The following is a 13,737-nucleotide window of genomic DNA, read 5'->3' on the forward strand; positions in this document are numbered from 1 at the left end:
ATAGTCGAGTCCCTTAGGTTGAAAGAAAACAGGGTTAAATGTAAACTTCTGTCACTCTCCCTGTCAATTTAGTTTCTCCCTCTGATAGAAGTGTGTGTGTGACTGTGTGTATTGTGCCTCCGTTTGACACTGGACATCGTTTAGTCAGACAGGCACATCAACTAGCCAAACCCTGCTGGCTTCTGATTACCGTCAGATATTTAATGACCTCCCTCTTCCATCCCTCTATCCCTTGCTCTCTCCCCCACACAGTGGCAGCACGGAAATTGATTTCCTGCCATCTCTTCCTCCAACAAATAAAAGCCTGTTTTCATAGTGTTTGTGTGCCAAGCTGCCGAGCTCAACAGCCCTGCCCCTGCTTAATGGCAAAGGCGTGTGTCTGTCTGTCTGTCCGCTGGACAGTAAAATTAAACCACCTGGTGGCTGGAAGGAGAGGAGGAAGTAATTACCTTGGAAACAGGGGTCACAGTCTTGGCTCATTGCCTTAATTGAATTCCAATATCTGCCTCTGGCCGGCTTGACCCCACCTATGGGGCTGGCTAACTGCTAGCTAAGCGCTAAGGTCTTCAGGATAGCTACTGACAGCTAGGGGGTCAGCTAGCTAACCACTAAGGGCTTCAGGATAGCTACTGACAGCTAGGGGGTCAGCTAGCTAACCGCTAAGGGCTTCAGGATAGCTAACCGCTAAGGGCTTCAGGATAGCTAACCGCTAAGGGCTTCAGGATAGCTACTGACAGCTAGGGGGTCAGCTAGCTAACCGCTAAGGGCTTCAGGATAGCTACTGACAGCTAGGGGGTCAGCTAGCTAACCACTAAGGGCTTCAGGATAGCTACTGACAGCTAGGGGGTCAGCTAGCTAACCGCTAAGGGCTTCAGGATAGCTAACCGCTAAGGGCTTCAGGATAGCTACTGACAGCTAGGGGGTCAGCTAGCTAACCGCTAAGGGCTTCAGGATAGCTACGGATCTTCTAGCTCGAACTAGTAAAAACAGCTAGCATGTTAGCTTTATATAATAGGGCGGAAGGAACAATAGATGTTCTAGGAACTTAGGAAGACGAGGTGTTGTCATTTCAGAGTGTTCAGATTCCCAGATGGGTCCGACTGCTCCTAGAAACACACTGGGCTTCTGGCCACCTCATCAGCAAGCCCCTGGTTAACTGGATCAGGTGTGCACGACTGGAATAGATCAAATAAGTGGAATGAGGAGAGCTTTGACTTTCAGGGTTAAGGGATTACTAGGTACAGCCTTATTACGATACAGCCACAACATGGTTAAGTTCTATAGCCTAGTTTCCATAGAGCTCTAAGATGGTGTGTGTGTGGGGGGTGGGGAGAGGCTATAACAGTAAGTGTAATCTCAGCTTCAGGACACTACTGGTGAGCCTATAGAGGAATGAGAAGGCTGAGAGGTAGCGATGAAGACTGCACTGGCTGGAGCCCCTTATCCAATTAAAAACATCCTTACTGGCAAAGTGGAATCAGAGCAAAGCCCCATGATCTGATCAGTGTTACCGCTCTAATCTCAGCCAGGTCTTTACGTTACCCTCTCTGTGAACATCTTAGTTCACAACCAACACCAGCCAGCCACTCTCTCAGTTCACAACCAACACCAGCCAGCCACTCGGCTCACAACCAACACCAGCCACTCTCTCGGCTCACAACCAACACCAGCCACTCTCTCGGCTCACAACCAACACCAGCCACTCTCTCGGCTCACAACCAACACCAGCCACTCTCTCGGCTCACAACCAACACCAGCCACTCTCTCGGCTCACAACCAACACCAGCCACTCTCTCGGCTCACAACCAACACCAGCCACTCTCTCGGTTCACAACCAACACCAGCCACTCTCTCGGTTCACAACCAACACCAGCCACTCTCTCGGTTCACAACCAACACCAGCCACTCTCTCGGTTCACAACCAACACCAGCCACTCTCTCGGTTCACAACCAACACCAGCCACTCTCTCGGTTCACAACCAACACCAGCCACTCTCTCGGTTCACAACCAACACCAGCCACTCTCTCGGTTCACAACCAACACCAGCCACTCTCTCGGTTCACAACCAACACCAGCCACTCTCTCGGTTCACAACCAACACCAGCCACTCTCTCGGTTCACAACCAACACCAGCCACTCTCTCGGTTCACAACCAACACCAGCCACTCTCTCGGTTCACAACCAACACCAGCCACTCTCTCGGTTCACAACCAACACCAGCCACTCTCTCGGTTCACAACCAACACCAGCCATTGCAGGAGGGGGGCCCTTGAAGGACTGCTTGCTGACTGAGTGACATACTGCTGACCAGTTGGGATAGTATGTATAATTGAAGATAAATTATTCAAAACCACCATGGTAACTGGTAAATCAAAGACAGTGCATCACATAAGGTACATCAACTCATAATGAAAAACCAGTGGTGACAGGGGCAACGCTGCACGTGGGAGGGGTATGGTGGTGACAGGGGCAACGCTGCACGTGGGAGGGGTATGGTGGTGACATAGTGTGGCAAGCTAGTGCCCCCCTCCAAAGATCCTCTACCAGGACGCTCCAGTAACCATCCTCTAACAGAGAGAGAGAGGACTACATCAGCAGCCATATATATATATATCAAACAACATGTAGTGTACTTTGAACAAGAGAGAGAGATCTATGGGATAGCTGGGCCTAAATCTTTGTGAAATGAGAGTTGAGACAGTATATTGCTAGTGGACTACAGGGCCCCTCCGTACATGCAGGTTTACCCCCGTCTCTGGCTGAATGAAGTAAAGTAAGAGGGGTACACACGGTGAGAGGCAGATTGGGAAGTCCACGTACCCCGATGATGGCATTGAGCTCAGTCATCGTGACCTGCTTGGCACGCTCAACAGCCTGAGCAACCTGCTGCTGGTGCTGGTGGGGAGAAACACAGAGACCAGGTTTAGTCAACTTTAGCTAGGGTACTGTACAGCAAGTCTCCATGGTTAGAGAGCCTGCTTCATAGACACAGATTTATTAAGACAGAATTAGGCTCATCGTGGGTTAAACTTATCAAAACCGTAACATGTGAACAGGGATTAAGCGTCAATAATATAGGGCCTGAAAAGAGGCTCTATACAACAGGCCTATACAACCATGGGAACACCAGAAGGTTTTTATGTTAAGACTGCATTAGGATGGATGTGTGGGGGACTCACCTCTTGTGACAGGAAAGGCATGATCTGTGCGAGAATTGCGTTGAGACGTTTAGCAATCTCAGTCTGGAAGAGAGAGGAGAGAGGAACATGGTGAGGACTACATCAGCAGCCAGCTGGGATTACTAACAGAGAGAGAGAGGACTACATCAGCAGCCAGCTGGGATTACTAACAGAGAGAGAGAGAGAGGACTACATCAGCAGCCATCTGGGATTACTAATAGAGAGAGGGAGGACTACATCAGCAGCCATCTGGGATTACTAATAGAGAGAGAGAGGACTACATCAGCAGCCATCTGGGATTACTAATAGAGAGAGAGAGGACTACATCAGCAGCCATCTGGGATTACTAACAGAGAGAGAGAGAGAGGACTACATCAGCAGCTATCTGGGATTACTAACAGAGAGAGAGAGGACTACATCAGCAGCCAGCTGGGATTACTAACAGAGAGAGAGAGGACTACATCAGCAGCCAGCTGGGATTACTAACAGAGAGAGAGATAGGACTACATCAGCAGCCAGCTGGGATTACTAACAGAGAGAGAGAGGACTACATCAGCAGCCAGCTGGGATTACTAACAGAGAGAGAGAGAGGACTACATCAGCAGCCAGCTGGGATTACTAACAGAGAGAGAGAGGACTACATCAGCAGCCAGCTGGGATTACTAACAGAGAGAGAGAGAGAGAGAGAGGACTACATCAGCAGCCAGCTTGGATTACTAACAGAGAGAGAGAGGACTACATCAGCAGCCAGATGGGATTACTAACAGACAGAGAAGATGACAATGTCAATGTTTACACCTCTACCGCACCTTCCAAGAAACCATTTCAGTGTTGGTTGGTTGAACACAGACACACACACCACTATGCTTGATAACACAGCAAGGGGGAATGTCGTCCCCCCCCCCCCCCCCCCCCCCCCACACACCTAAATCCCTCAGTCCACTCCAGAGTCCACCTAGACCCCGGTGTCCCATTGCTCTTAACTGAAATGAATGGGGGGGGGGGAAGCTCTCCTTAAAACAAACCAACTCTGGTCTCCCTCTATCCCACATCCATTAGACAGCTGGCCTTATTTCATTAGCCGTTTGAAATATGATAATACCATTTGGGAGGAGGAAGACAAACCAGGGTAATACTTCACAATTACTACGCAGCCATTTCACAGAAGACAGGGAAAGAAAGGAGAGGGGAGGCTGGCTGACTAGCAATATCTATCACCAACATCATTGGTATAGAGCGGGGGGGGGGGACGACAATACCTTGGGCCTGACTCAGACAGCACTTTAGAGCCCCACATTTGGAGGGCTGGACCCAGTTCTGCTGCTCTTGAATATCCACAGACATAGTCGCCAAAACACAATCCTTTTCCTCCCAACTTATTTCCAGAGAGGAACAGAGGAGAGACTTGAAGCTAATCTAATTTGACTGTGTTGGGGAGAGAAGAACTAATGGATTGTGGGGCAGATGGCCCAGCAGGTGTATGTGAGCGTGGGACAGAGAGCCGGGGGCTTTCTCCTTGGTTTCTTCACACATTCCTCTCATTTTACCTTGTTTAATGATAAAGAGGGGATGGAAGAAAGAGGGGGTGGTAGTGGCCTTTTGCCCTGCTGTGGTGTCACTTCTGTTTTACTCTGAGGAAGGAAGGAAGGAAGGGAGGAAGGAGTGAGGGGGGAGAGAGACCTATTCTGACCTGTCAGGAACTCACAACCCCCTTAACCCCAGGCAGACTCCCCTCATATTTTTCATTCCCCTCCTCCAATCCCTCCATCTACATCCTCCCCCTTCCATTCCTGTCCCCTCTCTCTCCTGTTGCCAGGGCAACGGCGGCCCAGCAGGCCCTGTCTGGCGGTGGTGATCATTATGTAAATTGGGCCTGGGCTTGACCATAGCAGGCTGTAAAATCATATTACGCGCAGAGGCAGGTCATTAAATAGAATTTTTCTGGGCTGTCGATCAGATCAGAGGGAGACATTAATGGGGGATAAGAGGGAGGAGGAGGGGAGCGCGGGGGGTGACTAGTCTTCATCTCTGGAAACAAGAAGAGACACACAGCTAGATCTGTAGAGGCTGGACTCAACCTAAGAACCAAATATCCTCAGTGTTTCAACCACACTACACATAACATGCACAATAGACAACAAAACAGCCACCATTTTCAATCGTTCATTCACTATTCCTCGTATAAGGGGACTTGCATGGATTGGAATTGGAACGTGTTCGGAGTTGAGTTTACACGTTGTTCTTTCTGGATGAGCGGCTCGCTGGCACAAGCCGAGCTGGAACACCAGGTGCTCAGACAGCCGTGACCTCACCAACGGCGTGTTGCCTTTAGGGTTGATCCAGGTTACAACATTCCTGGAACGTTCTCCCAACCTTAACGTGGACTCTGGAGGACCTGCTCTGGTCAGCTGGTGAGGTGCTCCTGGCTCTGACCAGGATGTATAGAAAGTGCTCTAGAAATACTCACACACAAACCAGGAGTTAGAAATCCTTTAGCAGAAACTGTCACTAATCTTGTCTTTTCTCCTCAGAGGCAGGCATCCTCTCTCCTTTGAAAAGGCCTAAGATACCGACTGACCAAAAGCATCCAGGGAACTCCATTCTAAAGCATCCAGGGAACTCCATTCTAAAGCATCCAGGGAACTCCATTCTAAAGCATCCAGGGAACTCCATTCAAAAGCATCCAGGGAACTCCATTCAAAAGCATCCAGGGAACTCCATTCAAAAGCATCCAGGGAACTCCATTCAAAAGCATCCAGGGAACTCCATTCAAAAGCATCCAGGGAACTCCATTCAAAAGCATCCAGGGAACTCCATTCTAAAGCATCCAGGGAACTCCATTCTAAAGCATCCAGGGAACTCCATTCTAAAGCATCCAGGGAACTCCATTCTAAAGCATCCAGGGAACTCCATTCTAAAGCATCCAGGGAACTCCATTCTAAAGCATCCAGGGAACTCCATTCTAAAGCATCCAGGGAACTCCATTCTAAAGCATCCAGGGAACTCCATTCTAAAGCATCCAGGGAACTCCATTCTAAAGCATCCAGGGAACTCCATTCTAAAGCATCCAGGGAACTCCATTCTAAAGCATCCAGGGAACTCCATTCTAAAGCATCCAGGGAACTCCATTCTAAAGCATCCAGGGAACTCCATTCTAAAGCATCCAGGGAACTCCATTCTAAAGCATCCAGGGAACTTCATTCTAAAGCATCCAGGGAACTCCATTCTAAAGCATCCAGGGAACTCCATTCTAAAGCATCCAGGGAACTCCATTCTAAAGCATCCAGGGAACTCCATTCTAAAGCATCCAGGGAACTCCATTCTAAAGCATCCAGGGAACTCCATTCTAAAGCATCCAGGGAACTCCATTCTAAAGCATCCAGGGAACTCCATTCTAAAGCATCCAGGGAACTCCATTCAAAAGCATCCAGAGAACTCCATTCAAAAGCATCCAGAGAACTCCATTCTAAAGCATCCAGGGAACTCCATTCTAAAGCATCCAGGGAACTCCATTCTAAAGCATCCAGGGAACTCCATTCTAAAGCATCCAGGGAACTCCATTCTAAAGCATCCAGGGAACTCCATTCAAAAGAGCCAGAAAGAAACAGTTATATCGGCTGTCAAAAGGACAAAACTACTCAGATGTCAGGAGCGAATCACTAGCCAGTAAACATAGAGGGGACAAGTAGCAGAGTTTCAGTAGAATACTAGTCAGATGTCAGGAGCGAATCACTAGCCAGTAAACATAGAGGGGACAAGTAGCAGAGTTTCAGTAGAATACTAGTCAGATGTCAGGAGCGAATCACTAGCCAGTAAACATAGAGGGGACAAGTAGCAGAGTTTCAGTAGAATACTAGTCAGATGTCAGGAGCGAATCACTAGCCAGTAAACATAGAGGGGACAAGTAGCAGAGTTTCAGTAGAATACTAGTCAGATGTCAGGAGCGAATCACTAGCCAGTAAACATAGAGGGGACAAGTAGCAGAGTTTCAGTAGAATACTAGTCAGATGTCATTTCATGGACACTTGCCGAAGAGCTACTTTCACTACACTCATTCAGTAAATAATACTACCTCATAACACCTGTCAATTACCAGGGACCTTATAATAGAATATTACCCCAATACATAACTGTATAGATCCCCCCATCACATTCATGTTGGAGACCAGAGATACAAAATGGTGCCAACGAGTGTGGACGACAGTGTACGCACGCACGGCGTCGACTCAACGCCATCAGCTTTTAGGCCAGGAGGCGGATAAAATAAGGTATTGTCACTTTAAGCCAATGAAAACCAAGCCCTTGAGCGGCGTGGCAGTAAAGGCTGTTCACTCCGGCTCCACAATTACAGGTACTCAGTGGCTCGGAGCTGTCTGGTGCTGCTAGTATAGAGGCCTCTCAGAGGATGGCCTTGTCAACAGCTCTGTGTTGAAAACCATTTGCCTGTTTGTCGCTGGAAGCCGCTAGCCGAGTGGAGAGGACGAGACTGATGAGGTTTCAATTGGCAGGAAAACCACCGGTGACGGGGAGTCACAGTGTCACACGCTGAACGAGAGACACACAGTGGTTTATGATCCACACACATTTCCCTCTCCGGCTCAAAGACGTCACGCTATCATTGCAATCCTCTGCCTCACTAGCAGCACCTCATTGTTCATGTGCAGCAGATCCCTCCTCCCAGCACCTCATTGTTTATGTGCAGCAGATCCCTCCTCCCAGCACCTCATTTTTCATTTGCAGCAGATCCCTCCTCCCGGCCCCTCATTGTTCATGTGCAGCAGATCCCTCCTCCCGGCACCTCATCAGCAGATCCCTCCTCCCGGCCCCTCATTGTTCATGTGCAGCAGATCACTCCTCCCAGCACCTCATTGTTCATGTGCAGCAGATCCCTCCTCCCGGCCCCTCATTGTTCATGTGCAGCAGATCCCTCCTCCCAGACGCTCATTGTTCATGTGCAGCAGATCCCTCCTCCCGGCCCCTCATTGTTCATGTGCAGCAGATCCCTCCTCCCAGACGCTCATTGTTCATGTGCAGCAGATCCCTCCTCCCAGACGCTCATTGTTCATGTGCAGCAGATCCCTCCTCCCAGACGCTCATTGTTCATGTGCAGCAGATCCCTCCTCCCAGACGCTCATTGTTCATGTGCAGCAGATCCCTCCTCCCAGACGCTCATTGTTCATGTGCAGCAGATCGGGGTCTAACAGTTTATTGATGTATGCATTTACCTCCCTGTTGATTGGCTGGGAGCTAGGCCAGGGGCCACTCCTAATAGGCAGGGACACACTACTGAGACAGATGCTACTGGAACCTGACACACACACACCCAGGAGGGAGGGCTAACACACACCATCCTCAATCCTGTAACAAGGAGCATAGAAAACTGTTTTTCTATGATTTCTACAAATCACTAAGTTCATTAGGGGCCTGGAGAACGGACAGACACACAATATTTCCTTCAATTATCCCTGCAACCAGATACTTGTCCATTCCACTGGATCAGCATTCTGACTGACACATAAAACCCAGTGGGGTGGTTGTGTAACACAAAACGGCTTCAACAAGACCTTCATCGTCTTGTGGGACTGTAGCAGCAGATCCAGGCTGACCAGAATGATGAAGCACGTTTCACAGACACCAGTAACCTCCATCCATGTGTGTGTTCTCCCAGGCCGTTTGTTTTGGCTCACAGACAAGTCGACTATCATCACCTTGGCAAACAATTCCTAGAATCCTGTGGAAATGATTCATTTGAACAAGCTCTCTCACTCACACACACCTCTCCCTCCCACTCAGGCCACAAACAGGACTTCCCTAAATAAAGCTCCCTCTCTGTGAAGCCTCGTTATCGACAAGCAGGGGAGGAATTGAGCAAACACACAGTGGAAAAACAGAGCGCCTGAGGAAGAAAGCCCAGGTTTTCAATCAGAGCAACAGAGAGAGAAAGAAAATATGACAGAGAAACTAAGCAGCGAATAAGATGGAGTACCCTCTGAACTCCTCACACTGACACACAGAGCTCAGAGGGCCTCGTTGCCGTGGCAGCCTAATGAGCTGCGCTAATTAAAATCACTTATTGACAGCGAAGCGAGGATGATTATCTCCGCCCCGCACCACCCTTGACACCCCACGCCGCCGCATCATCATAAGAGCTCTGTCAAAACACCCCCCCCCCCCCCCCCCCCATGGCTGCCAGAGCCCTGCGCTGCCGACCCCCCATAGAGCCCTGCGCTGCCGACCCACCCGGGACACCGCCAGGATGTGTTGGACTAGAAGTATGTTTATATTATGTACATGCAGCTTTGTATATACGCATATCCATGTGTGTTTGAAGGGAGCGCACACACACACAGGAAGGAGATGCTCACTGTTTACACCTCCTCTCCCCTCCCTTCACCACTAGTAACCTGGATAAGAGGAGAGATGCTCACTGTTTACACCTCCACTCCCCTCCCTTCACCACTAGTAACCTGGATAAGAGAGATGCTCACTGTTTACACCTCCTCTCCCCTCCCTTCACCACTAGTAACCTGGATAAGAGGAGAGATGCTCACTGTTTACACCTCCTCTCCCCTCCCTTCACCACTAGTAACCTGGATAAGAGGAGAGATGCTCACTGTTTACACCTCCTCTCCCCTCCCTTCACCACTAGTAACCTGGATAAGAGGAGAGATGCTCACTGTTTACACCTCCTCTCCCCTCCCTTCACCACTAGTAACCTGGATAAGAGGAGAGATGCTCACTGTTTACACCTCCTCTCCCCTCCCTTCACCACTAGTAACCTGGATAAGAGGAGAGATGCTCACTGTTTACGCCTCCTCTCCCCTCCCTTCACCACTAGTAACCTGGATAAGAGGAGAGATGCTCACTGTTTACGCCAGACTGATGTCATCATAAACACTAGTGTTCAGTGGGGAGCGATCATTCATTATTCACACCACTCACTAGACTCCATTGGTCTTATTGATAAAGAAAAGGCGAGCGAGGGAGAGGGCCAGTCCATTAACATGTTTACACAGCAGTTCCATCCTTCCACCGCCCATCCTCCCTCTGTTTACCTCCAATCCTCCCTCGCTCTTCCCACCTCCCATCCTCCCTCGCTCTTCCCACCTCCCATCCTCCCTCGCTCTTCCCACCTCCCATCCTCCCTCGCTCTTCCCACCTCCCATCCTCCCTCGCTCTTCCCACCTCCAATCCTCCCTCGCTCTTCCCACCTCCCATCCTCTTCCCACCACCCATCCTTCCTCGCTCGTCCACCTCCCATCCTCCCTCGTCCACCTCCCATCCTCCCTCCCTCGTTCCAACTCCTGTCAGTGATAAGAGCCTGACAGAACCTTCTAGGGGATCTAGTTCCCCGTGGGACACATTTGGCACACACACACACAAAAATATGCAGACGCACATACGCACGCACACACTTCTCATCCTGATAAATCAGCCATGCTGCTCCAATCCACCATCCTCCCACTGATGCCATTAACCTTGCAAGACAGCCAGTTCCCCTCTCCCCTCCTCGACCAGCCCGCCTATAGCCCATCCCCTCCTCGACCAGCCTGCCTAAAGCCCCTCCCCTCCTCCTCGACCAGCCTGCCTAAAGCCCATCCCTCCTCCTCGACCAGCCTGCCTATAGACCATCCCCTCCTCCTCGACCAGCCTGCCTTAAACCCATCCCCTCCTCCTCGACCAGCCTGCCTAAAGCCCATCCCCTCCTCCTCGACCAGCCTGCCTAAAGCCCATGTTCATACATCATATTTCAGTGCTAATGACACACAGGCACAGCCCATCTCTCACTTCACATCACACTGAGAAGGGGGTGGGGGGGTAAAGAGGAGGAAAATAAACAAGGAAAGAGCGAGAAGCCAGGAAAGACAGAAGAGAGATGAAAGGAACCAGAGGGAGACTAGAGAAGACTGCGTGTGATAGATGCCACAAATCACCTCGCCACTAAAAAGCCCGCTTCACGGCCCGGTGGATATTGACAGACTGTTTGACTGAGCAGCGTTCCCACTTCCGCTCTCTAAGGCGGCCATTTTGTCTGTTTCTCCAGTAGTGAGGCAGGTCTAATGTCTCCTCCACTCACAGCCAGGCTGAGGCTGAGGGAGCCCTCTGGTTGGCTTCTACTGCTGATGAATACTTTCTGCTGAGAGGCAGCGGACCTAATGAGGTTTTAGACTGGCTGGCTCTGCATGCTGCCTTTAGTTGAGTCAGACTCGTCACTGGGAGAAACACACACACACACACTCAGTCCTCGCCAGACTTCACTTTAATCTTATCAAAGCAGCCCCATCAGGCCGCCTGCCCCGCTCGCTGTTTAGCCCGTCAGCGTTTTCACAGACAGGAAGGGAGTCGGTGTGTGTTTGTGTGTGTGTTACTTGAGTGTTTATGACTGAGGGCATAGACTAAGGTCTCGTATGTGTGTGTGCGTTTTTCAGGAGGCAATGAGAATGTGAGGTGTGTGTCTGTGCCTGTGTGACTGAGAAGCATTTAAAGCATTTAAGACTGAGGGCATCGACTAAGGTTGTGTGTCTGTGTCATTGAACAATCATAGCTCTTGCTTTCCAATCCCCTACAAAACAGACACACCACAATGTGTCAGACATAATGAGTACGTTACATGCACACAGTGTGATTATTTGTGAATAATCAGATTAATATAATAGTTTGATTAAAACATTTACATTATTTACAAGAAAAACAAATTTCCCTAATAATAATAATCCTGTTTCCATGGAGCCATCTGAAATCAGGCTACCTGATGGCACTCTGATAAATGCAGAAAACCACCCATCAAAATAAACGTTCTACCACAGCGACTGTTATTTCTGGGAAGCCGATTTGATTCTCAGTTTGGACAAAGTTTGTAAGGGAAAATTATTTCTAAGAGACATGCATTCAGTTGTTCAGAACTTGTCTGGCGCTGAAGAGGGAGGCTCTCGGCTGGTGCCAGCACAGGCGCAGATCAAATACACCACTGGAACAAGAGGGAGGCTCTCGGCTGGTGCCAGCACAGACACAGATCAAATACACCACTGGAACAAGAGGGAGGCTCTCGGCTGGTGCCAGCACAGGCACAGATCAAATACACCACTGGAACAAGAGGGAGGCTCTCGGCTGGTGCCAGCACAGGCACAGATCAAATACACCACTGGAACACCGGTGTTTACATGTCCTAACCCGCTGGACAGATAGAGAACCCATACGCTGGACGGATAGAGAACCCATACGCTGGACGGATAGAGAACCCATACGCTGGACGGATAGAGAACCCATACGCTGGACGGATAGAGAACCCATACGCTGGACGGATAGAGAACCCATACGCTGGACGGATAGAGAACCCATACGCTGGACGGATAGAGAACCCATACGCTGGACAGATAGAGAACCCATACGCTGGACAGATAGAGAACCCATACGCTGGACAGATAGAGAACCCATACGCTGGACAGATAGAGAACCCATACGCTGGACAGATAGAGAACCCATACGCTGGACAGATAGAGAACCCATACGCTGGACAGATAGAGAACCCATACGCTGGACGGATAGAGAACCCATACGCTGGACGGATAGAGAACCCATACGCTGGACGGATAGAGAACCCATACGCTGGACGGATAGAGAACCCATACGCTGGACGGATAGAGAACCCATACGCTGGACGGATAGAGAACCCATACGCTGGACGGATAGAGAACCCATACGCTGGACGGATAGAGAACCCATACGCTGGACGGATAGAGAACCCATACGCTGGACGGATAGAGAACCCATACGCTGGACGGATAGAGAACCCATACGCTGGACGGATAGAGAACCCATACGCTGGACAGATAGAGAACCCATACGCTGGACAGATAGAGAACCCATGCGCTGGACAGATAGAGAACCCATACGCTGGACAGATAGAGAACCCATACGCTGGACAGATAGAGAACCCATACGCTGGACAGATAGAGAACCCATACGCTGGACAGATAGAGAACCCATACACTGGACGGATAGAGAACCCATACGCTGGACGGATAGAGAACCCATACGCTGGACAGATAGAGAACCCATACGCTGGACAGATAGAGAACCCATACGCTGGACAGATAGAGAACCCATACGCTGGACAGATAGAGAACCCATACGCTGGACAGATAGAGAACCCATACACTGGACGGATAGAGAACCCATACGCTGGACGGATAGAGAACCCATACGCTGGACAGATAGAGAACCCATACGCTGGACGGATAGAGAACCCATACGCTGGACGGATAGAGAACCCATACGCTGGACAGATAGAGAGCCCATATACTAACAACCACTCTTTCAAAGTAGAGAGATGAGGATAATGCTACATACCTGTTTGTGCATCTCAATGTTCAGCCCATAGGACATCTCATAGTACTGGAAAAGACAAGAGTCACACAATGAAACATTCACATCCCATTCATTTACTAGTTAGAATATCAAAAAAAGGAATATAGTGGACAAGTGACAACCAGCTTTTCCATGGGAAGCAGTCTGCATGTCAGAATGCTGGACTCCTAAGCATGGCTTAAGGGAGAG

The 13,737-nt window shown here is 49.8% G+C and overlaps 1 protein-coding gene across 10 annotated transcripts in view; it reads right to left on the reverse strand.

The window, feature by feature from the left end:
* The window catches only part of LOC110487445 (transducin-like enhancer protein 3-B), a 56,016-nt gene that overhangs the window by 36,755 nt on the left and 5,524 nt on the right, over positions 1-13,737 (reverse strand). For 7 of the 10 annotated variants that reach the window (XM_036963946.1, XM_036963944.1, XM_036963945.1 and 4 more), the window contains exons 5-7: positions 13,531-13,575; positions 3,181-3,243; positions 2,792-2,896 (exon numbers count right to left, since the gene is read on the reverse strand). In XM_036963946.1, the coding sequence (XP_036819841.1) occupies positions 2,792-2,896; positions 3,181-3,243; positions 13,531-13,575 (213 nt within the window). The remainder of the gene's footprint in view (positions 1-2,791; positions 2,897-3,180; positions 3,244-13,530; positions 13,576-13,737) is intronic. The other 3 variants (XM_036963951.1, XM_036963948.1, XM_036963953.1) reach the window with 1 other exon arrangement.

This window comes from Oncorhynchus mykiss, chromosome 26 (assembly GCF_013265735.2).
Source record: "Oncorhynchus mykiss isolate Arlee chromosome 26, USDA_OmykA_1.1, whole genome shotgun sequence".
NCBI lineage: Eukaryota > Metazoa > Chordata > Actinopteri > Salmoniformes > Salmonidae > Oncorhynchus > Oncorhynchus mykiss.